This window comes from Carassius auratus, chromosome 42 (assembly GCF_003368295.1).
Source record: "Carassius auratus strain Wakin chromosome 42, ASM336829v1, whole genome shotgun sequence".
Lineage (NCBI taxonomy): Eukaryota > Metazoa > Chordata > Actinopteri > Cypriniformes > Cyprinidae > Carassius > Carassius auratus.
In genome coordinates, this window is record NC_039284.1 from 12,473,626 (window position 1) to 12,483,332 (window position 9,707).

At 40.7% G+C, this 9,707-nt stretch overlaps 1 protein-coding gene across 1 annotated transcript; it reads right to left on the reverse strand.

Moving 5' to 3' along the window:
- Positions 1–283: 283 nt before the first annotated feature.
- LOC113060680 (dapper homolog 1-like) lies at positions 284–7,194 on the reverse strand. Its single transcript, XM_026229806.1, has 4 exons — positions 6,594–7,194; positions 4,307–4,436; positions 3,312–3,467; positions 284–2,754 (listed from the first exon to the last, which is right to left on the reverse strand). Exons 1-4 carry the CDS (start codon positions 6,915–6,917, stop codon positions 887–889), a joined length of 2,478 nt encoding a protein of 825 aa, XP_026085591.1. The 5' UTR covers positions 6,918–7,194; the 3' UTR covers positions 284–886.
- Between the last annotated feature and the right edge of the window lie 2,513 nt (positions 7,195–9,707).

The window sequence follows — 9,707 nt, forward strand, 5'->3', positions numbered from 1 at the left end:
CCCAGATGGCATGGAGGAAGAAATTGTTTGTTTGCTAAAGGCACGCAGAGACTAAAAGTAGATGGCAAATTTAACCACTATTGGCTTTAGAAAGGGGTTTGGGGTGGTTTAACATGCCCTTGACATCAGAAGATTCAAATCTTAGGCCATAAAAATAAACAGAAGTGCAAATTTAGGGTTGTTTAGTGCATATGATACTAATTTAACATGGTTTCTTGTGTTCCAAAGTACATAGAGAACCAGCCACTACCATCAAATAAAAAATACACTGAAATCCACTGAATGATTTTAACAATGGGATTTTAATAAAGAATAAAAAGACAATCAACATACATTTACATATTTGTTTTTTTTTTTTTTACAAAAGGGTAATTTACATCTAATAAGGTAAATGGTGAAGCTGTTGCTCATGCATATTTAATGTGCATTAAACAAAAGCCCTTAACAATCAGCAGGTGAACTAGTCTTGGTAGCACTGGACATTTCTCAGACAGACTGCGTCTGTAATACACTGCTTTAGCTCAGTCATACTTTCTATTACATTTCCACATATGGCTTACCGAATATATTAAGTTATAAATATCTTTAAAAGGGTAAACCTTGTGTGAAAAATGCATTTACATAGAACTTGCTATGTAAACACCACTTCAAAAGGTCTATTTATAATAAATACAAAACAAAAACAAAATGGCAACAGACAATAACATCAAGGGGGTAAAAAGTGCAGGTAAAGCGTTGTGCTGGACAGAAGTTGAGCTCCCAGTTGACCGACAGGCAGTTTTAGACCCTACAGCTGATTTCTGTCAAGGCACTTGATTGTGTGTTAAGGGAAAGAAGCCAATTTGATTAGCTGGATCCTAACTGATCTCAGTGTTCCTCAATTCTCTTACACTGTGGTCATGAGTTTTAATGAGCCTGATCGGAAACGTAAGATCTTCTTCTTCAAGTTGTGGGAAGCCTTGATTTTAACAAATGCCTTTGCTTGTGCTGATGTCATTCCATGGGATCCTGTACCGGCCTGATTGAATTGGGGCCAATTTACCCCTGCACTCCCCTCAGAGTCACTACTAGTGCTGCTCTCATCTACATAGTTTGCCTCGCTAGCACTTGACTCGCTGTCACCAAAACAGTTGGTGGTATAGTTACTGCGCTCATCCTCGCTTGTGTCCAGAATGGTGGAATGGAAAAGAGAGGCGCACTCTGCTGAATATTCAGAGTCGCTGCCTACGTAGGCGTAGGGACTGGTGTAGTGTGCGTTAGACGGCAAGTACATGGCTGACATGTGGCCCAGCATTTCTTGTTTCTGCCTGCGGTGAGCCCTTCTGAAAGCCTCCTCATATGGGATCTCATGGAGACCCCTCAGCCGCCGGTGGTAGTCGTTGCGCTTGTACTTGGGTTTGGCCAACACTGCCTCATGATGCCGGTGATGTCCGTGGTGTCTCTGGGCAGAAGATCGACCCCCTGTGGAACTTGTGTGCTTCTCCAGGATTCGTCCTTCAGGGATGGAGGCAGGGATTCTCTTGGCTTTTGTGGAGAATTTCTTGGAAGATTTGTGCAAGTGGTGGATGTCATCAACTTGTCGAGACCGCCTAGATCCGGTCCGATGCCTGTCAGTCTCTTGAACATGCTCAGAAACATGAGATCTACTTTTTGAACTGGTGGAATTTTTCACTTTGACAATCTTGATGTTCTTGGTGCCATCCTTGTGGAGCTTTACACTCTGTTTCTGGGCAGGGATGTACTGGGCACTGACCAATTGACCTCCTTCATCTTGACTTTGTGAAGAAGAACCGAGGCTGAGCAACTCTGGAGGCAGCTGTTCGGCATCTTTACCACAACTTGCTGGAGCCTGAGCCTTAGGACTCCTCTTAAGAGGATTTGCTTTTATTGCCTGTCCAGATATATTGTCCTCCACAGTGTAATAAGAATGCTTGTCAAGTTTGGGAGAGGAAACTGCATTTGGACTGCCTAAATCCTGGCAATCCTTCGATGCAACACTTAACAGCTGGCCTTTAGTGGCTCCAGAAACTTTCTTCTTCAAGAGGCAACTATTGTTATTATCATTGGTGGTTGTGTAACCGTTCTGTGGCTGACTTGGAGAAAAGTATGCTCCATTTTGTAAGGTATCTCCCTTGCACTCAGCAGACCACTGTCTTTGGAGTGAAGCTGTACTTTGCTCAGTGCTAGCTGCTGATGAATCTTGTAAACACATCTGCCAGTTAGGCTTGAGGTCAGAGGTCCATTGTTGGGTCTGGATAGCAGGTGGGGCCCGTGAGCAAAGACTAGCCTGCCTTAAAATGCTCTTGGAGGGGTCAGTGTTTATGCTTGTCCTGGGTTTGTTGGTCCTCAAGGGCTGTGCCCTCCTCTGAAGTAGTGCAAATATATAACTATCCAGTTTTTTGTTTGGGAGTGTTTGAGAGGCATGCCAGGAAGAATTCTGAGTGCCCACGACCTGCTCAGCTTTCTGTTCATCGCTTGATACTTCACCAGGCTTGGAGAGGTTACAATCGTCCTTTAGTTTACTAGTCATGCATTGAAAGAAGACTGGGCTCTGGACAGCCACTGCATGGAGAGGGCTGGGGTACCGGTAAACATCATTACCATTTTTGGCAATGAGGTCACAGTGGAACTTGGACAGGCCATCACAGGAGCCATCTGGGGAAGGGGAGTAGGATGCAGAAAGAGACCTGCGGACTGTTCCGGAACTTGAGTCTTCCGAATTGCAATCACACTCAGCAAAAATGCCCAGCTCATCTGTAAATCCCAGAGGACACAACAGTTAATACTACAGGAAAAGGCAACGTCAAATTACTAAAACAGCTAATTGCATGATGCCATGGCCTGTGAGAGCAGATTATTTCTGATTGCTAGAGTTGTAGTGTTTAGCTGGGTGGGTGGTTGATTGGTTCTCATGTGCTAATGAGCCTTTTTCTAGTTTATAGGTGTGGCTGGGAGAGCCATCAGCAGGGCTGTGAAACTGTTTCTGTCTCTGTCTGGGACCAAACTTCTCTAGTTTCACCTCTATTTGCACAGTCAAGCTTAAGTGATTATAGAATGCTTTCTGCTAACGGTAATGCAACACAAAAACAGATGTCATTTGAAAAAAATAGAAACATACGAACAAAGCAGCCTTTCTTTGTGATACCAGCTTTTAAGCTAGAGGAAGAAATCACCATTAAGTAAACAGTTCTGTGTTTGGTTAACAAATCTAAAGAAGGGAAGAGCATTTTGAGACTTCATGGAACAGTGCTGATAGGTAAGACCAGTCTGAATGACCCAGAAACCTCAAACCGTCACAAAAAGACTCTCACCTGCAGGCTTAAGCCTTCCCTCGGAGGCACAGATCGAGGTGTCAAGTGGGGTGCACAGGCAGGTGGTGGAACGACAACTGGACAAACACTCACTAAAGACAGAGTTGGAGGAATTGGAGAGGGATCCTGAAGCACCGTCACTTAGGTCGTAAAAGCCTGGGAGAGGGAGGGCGAGAGATTAACACATTCATTTGACATCTTCAGGAATGAGGTGACAATGCAAAGACTGTGCTTTTCCACTGAGCTCTCTTCTGGAACCTACTTCCAATTAAAATTTGAATAACATAGCTACCAGGAAGGTATCCATTTGCAAGGGGAAATAGAGCTAGGAACCAGATCTCTATACATCACAACTGATATTAGCATTAAAATGGTGAAGTAAGAAATAAAACCATTACAACTACTACAAACAACACCAAAATAGCTGTTCTAATTAAAACAAAGGTCCGCCTTTGGGCTGTGAAGAAAATAATACCAGCTCATGGACTGAAGAACTCCTTCACATTAGAAGTGGTTATAAGGCCATTTCAACAATCGAGACTTTCAGAGAAGAGCAGACACATGTGTAATCAATCTCCACTTTATATAACCTTCCTCCAACAAAAGTGCAGTCAGAACCAGCACTAAAATGACCTCTCGTATTTGGAATGTAAACGAATGTAGCTGCAGCAGGCCTCTAGCACAGGGTGCAGATTGTTCGTATTACCAAATAAGTGCTTAAGCAAAACATCTAAGCAGTTTACAAGAGACATTAGGGCTTGCAGGTACACAAGCTACTACAGGCCCAAAAGCACATAAAGTAGTCTTATGCAAATTGATCAAATTTGAACAGGAAGTCTGATTACCTCGCTCGGGTGATTGTAAAATATTAAAAATCCTTAAAAATGTTTTTCAGTTTAATTGGAAATGCTTTCTGCCTATGTTGCTTGCTTAGATTATTTTGATGATCAAACAGTCTCCTCTCAAGGAGTTATGGCTTCACAACAGATACTAACCTGAACTTGGCCGGCTGTCCGTTTCCACATGTTCATGCAAAGTCTCTGTGTCCAACCGCAGGTCACTGATCTGTCTGTCTAATTCCTGGAGCTGGTTGATCAAACCTGCATCACGCCTCCTAAGGCAGTTCTATAAATAAATAATACAATTTGAAAAGATGTTAATACAATGTTTCATGAATGTCTAGTAGTTTACAGCACTCATCAGACAGATGTAATGAGAGTCACACCTCATATGGGAATAACCATTCGATTTTGACACACTGCTTGAGAGCAATTGGATGCATCTGACAACACTTGTATCATGTGCTGCATTCCAAATTATGCGTGGTGAAATAGCAGACTGAGAAAAATGTGGCCCCTTCAAAGCAGATGGACATTACTTCAAATGACCTATAATCAGAGGCATGTTATCTGCTGCAAATTTTAACTGCTGTTTGCTGACAGGGGAAGTAATGCAGTGCAGATTCCAGGCTATATGGAGCAGTGGAATGGCGTTTCTTTGCTGCAGACAGAGGCTGTAAAAAAGCCTGGTCCTGACAGGCGGGTTGCGAGTGATTAATGGGCCCTGAGCTCTCAGCATGCTAGGCTGTACAAACCATTTTTACACAAAGTGCAATTTGCAGAGCACACCAACTGTTATTTTGAAATGGCATCAAATTAACCTCAGACCACTGTTGATGGCCTGGGCCTGGGTTTGGGACAACAGTGTCTACAATTCTGGTTTATACTCAGTTAATTTAACTTATGGCGCTTTTCAACTGCATGGTACGGCACGGTACAGCACGGTACGGTTCACATTTGGGTTTGTTTTCCACTGGGTACAGTACCTGGTACCTGCCACTCTTTTAGTACCACCTCATTGTTTTTTTTAGTAAAACTTAAAAGGTTTCAAGTGAACCGTACCTTACCAAAACATGACATGTAAACTCTGCTGATCACTGATTGGCCGTGGAGGATCGTCACTATCTGTGTCACTGAACTTGTGACAGAGAGACACAACACAACCGCTAGGTTTAAATCAGCACAGCCAGCGAAGGATTAAACGCAACTGTTTTGAATGAGTGCACCTTTTTTTTATCCAAAAAACCTGCTGTTGCATTGTCTGTATCGTTGTGGAAGTACAGACGTTCCTCTCATTGATAGAACAAAAAAGTTTTTCAGGAGTAACTACAGTAGAGGCGGCACAACTATAATGACATGTGAATAATCCCACCCACTCTAAAGCGGTACTAAACTGCGGTGGAAATGCGAGCCGAGCTGTGCCAAGCCGAGTCGTACCATGCAGTGGAAAAGCGCCATTAGTCAAAAACCACAGAGGATTGGTTGTTTGTTACTGGGAAATCATAAGGACATTAGGCATTTTATGCTCTACAAATTACCATTAACTTTAATGTAGTTCTGGGTGTGAGGCAAGCAAACAAACTGACCTCAAGATAAACAAGTGTAATTACGGGGAAGACTCAAGCCACTTGTGTACATGTCTGAGGCTTTAGCAAAGCCAAAAAAACAAATCCAAACCTTGTAATTCTTTTCTGTATACAATACAATGACGACAAAGGATGGACCCATAGGGTTACAATAATGGAGATGTTTGCAAATACCTCAAGTGGAACCAGGTGTCTTTGGCCCAACTGTTAAATTTAATCTTGGTCATCCTCTAAAGACAGCAGGGGGCTTGAGCTGGGCTTGTAAAAAGTTCATTTCCAATGAAACCCATCAACTAATCTCATTCAGGCTGGTCGGACCCCCTCCTAGACTTGCATTAAAACTCAAGGATGTTCCAGGAAGTTTTAATCTGATTTTAGATTTTAATTTGATATATTTTTTTAATTCTCTAAAAATTCTAAAAAGTCAAAGTATAAAATGGTTTTATTAAAACTGCATTCAAAATCACTCTTAGTTAAGTTATGAGAACCCCGCCCCCCACCCCCCTTGCAGCAAAGATGTACAGTGGCAGTACCATGGTTATACTATGCCTCTTTCATACATACCATAGTACTTTGGGATTATCTTCACTTACAAAATGGATTTCAAAATTTCTAAGTACCTTGGAGTAACATTCAAGCACAATACATAGTACTATCATCAGATATTGTCAATGTACTATGGTACTGCCATAGTATTTGCGTAAAATATATTTAATTACCGATACTAAAATAAAAAAATAAAAAAATAATTTTTTTTTTTACATTAATACAGGCAAAGAGAAAAGGTGCACTAAATAAAACTGCTATAACAATAATAAGAATATTAAATATATATATAAAAAAATTCTGTTACTCACCAATTGTTTTCTAAGCAATAAAATATTCTCCTCCAGAAGTTTCTCTTCAGTGTCCAGATAGCTGTCCTCCACGGGAAGGCAAGGTTTGTCCTCTCCCGCGATCTCCTGACAGTTCAACACACTCCTGACCAGTAGTTCCTGTCTCTGTCTCAAATACTCCAGCTCGGTCAGACCCGCGACAGTCGCGTCCAGACGCTCCCGGGTTCGAACCCGCTCCACTTCACAGTCCGCCTTCTCCCGAGAGCGCGCGTCGCATTCCTTCCGATCCTGCATCTTGAGCGCGCAATAATCCCTGGACACCAGCATCTCTGACAATTCATTCATTTATATATCCAGGGGCAATAAAGCTATGGGGATTCTTCTCAAAGTGCATCTGAAAAACACTTGGCATGGTCAGATAATTTCCATGTTTGAAAAGTGATCATCAAAACCAAAAAAGAATCCAAAAATTCAGAGAAAAAAAAAACTTTTTATGCTTTAGATATGTGGCATTTAAACGCCTGTTGTCCTTGCTGAAGATCAGTATAAAAAGTCAAAATCCACAGACAGAGAGATGTGTGCCGACCGGATGATACTGGGATGTGAATGTGTTCTGCAGTGAGGAGCTCAATTACACTCACTCACACACACACACACACACACACAGAGGAAACCCTGCAGCTGAGGATCCGGCGGGGTCCTAACGCCCATGTGTTCATCCCTGCTCTTCTGTCCTAGTATGGAAGGGTCTATTTCCATGCATAAACAACATTAAGTCCGGCATTATATAATCTATATTACATGCACATGCACAAAATTACATTCACAATCATATAAAGTTTTATTAACTTTCCATTGTTTAACTTTCAGGCAAGCTTACACCACCATAACCCTAAAATTGCTAAAGTAAGTACTTTTATTTTAGTCTGAAAATAAATGTAATATATTTTTTACCTGTGTATCAAAATGTATAATGGTGGTACAGTAGTAAGCTGATGATATCAGGTGCTTTATGATTACCATATTCATATAAATTATGATATTTACACGGTATACGAATGTATATCATGGTGGTAGTTTAAAAAAAAATATGGTTTTACTTTGGTTGGTATCATGTCTTAAACAACAGGAAATTATACAAGTATTCAAGGACACAGTGCATAAGGCAGATATCATAACCTAATAAAATGTTTAATAACTTGCAATACAGACAATGGCATACATTATTAAATTAGATGATAATTAAGATGATGTATTTAAAGGCACACAGATGGAAGACTGCCCTCTACTGTTGTCACAAAACCCTACAATAGTTCACTTCCTGGACTGTTGCTAATAAAATATATATTTCTAATTGATATTTATGTATCCATTAATTACCCAATTTTTTTTATTGATTTGATAGTTTACTTTATATACACAAAACTATATTTTCTAGATGCATACAAGTGAAAGACTGACATTTCACCAGGATGTAGGAGAATATACATTGAATCAAATAAAGAATGATCTAGAGGTTTTCTAAAACACAGATGTGTAAAACATATGTTTAAACATGATTTCTGGTAGGAGACTCCACGGCTGCTTCTATTAGAGGTTGATGTCACATTTGTCAACTAGTTCTTTAGTCAGACTTGTGGAGAACTCAAAACAGACAGATTTGTTTGAAATGAGTCTAGAATTTACATTTAAAGACTGTAATAGTTCTGGCAAGTTTTAAGCTAAATTTAGACCTTTACCAATAAAAAAAGCAATACAATTTCCACCATTTGTACAACTGATGGATCCTCGTATCTAAATTCCAATTACAGGAAGAGACATTGTCTATATTTACCAGAATAAATTAGTTGCAGTCACAACTCTGGGGGATAGACTAATTCCACGGAAGGGGGTTTACAGTTGCATGACTAATGAAAAACACTTCACCTCTCAAACCCTTGTCCATCAACATCAGCCAATGTGCGATGAAGATGAGTCAAAGAGAGGAGGAGACCCTCAGTAGACGGCACAAAGCTTAATCTCTCTTTCTAAACACGACAGGGATTGAGGAAATGGGATCCATGGCTGCTTCTATGAGGAACAGATGTTTGAAACACAGCTGGTGACCCTCTGAAACATTAGCCCAGGCCGAATGGTTACACAAGCACACAGATGTACACACACAGTCACTGATGTGCAAAGAAAGAGTGGCTTGAGGACAAAAAACTCAATAATTCGACTAAGTCATGATCGCAAGCCACTACCTCAGGCTATGACTGCGGGACAGGAAATGACCCGGGATAAACATGCACTGTAATTGGATCAAAGGCTGTGGTCTTTTTGCCACCAGAATCAAATCTCTCAGACAAAAAGGAAAAATCCTTCCTTTCATTGCAATTTTTCCCTTAAAAGCTAAAATATGATGCAAAACGAAGTGAGAAGTGTGCATTTGTCTCTATTAAAAAAAACAAAAAAAAAACGAACGAACTGTTTTTGTTGCCAACCCTTGATTAATTTATGTTAATGATTTCCCATAAATCTGACCCCTCCCAAAAAAGCCAGACACTTTCCCTTAGACTAGCCTTTGCTAGTACAAAGTCACATTCATGATTTAACCTAATCCAATCAATCACAGTAATTACCTTATGAATTTTCTAAGGTCCATTAAATGAGAACAGCACCCCATTATGTAGGACTGGCAGGAACATGGGGAATAAATTAATACATCTAAGTACATCAAAGCAGTGGGGACAAATTGGGCAAATGTTCCACGAGGATTTATGAGCATGATAGCAATCGTCACCCATCACCTATATCATATCATACTGGACACAGAGCGCTTTTATACAACACATCAGTCATATAGATGTTATTCATTTGAATTTACACCGAAAGATTCCAGCAACCAGCCAAAAATAACTTGTTCTAGGTGTTTGTTTTAATATTCCTGCAGTGGGGGAAACAAAACTTGGCCTGATGAAGCGTCGATGTCAAACGGACGCTGCGCGGTTCATGCAGGTGTCAATGTTTAGTCTGTGATTGTCATTTGAAAGGAAGAGCTTGTCCGTTCACCACACGCTGTGAAACTTCATATGCACTCATCAATACCACTGAGAAGGCCAAATCTTTGTTCAATGAATCCTTGAGCTTCCCTGA

Coding starts and splice junctions, on each gene's coding strand:
- LOC113060680 (XM_026229806.1), bottom strand. CDS start 6,917: ATGAATGAATTGTCAGAGATGCTGGTGTCCAGGGATTATTGCGCGCTC. Junction 3,468..4,306: donor GGACAGCCGGCCAAGTTCAG/GTTAGTATCTGT, acceptor TCCCTCTCCCAG/GCTTTTACGACCTAAGTGAC. Junction 2,755..3,311: donor GGGAAGGCTTAAGCCTGCAG/GTGAGAGTCTTT, acceptor TGGGATTTACAG/ATGAGCTGGGCATTTTTGCT.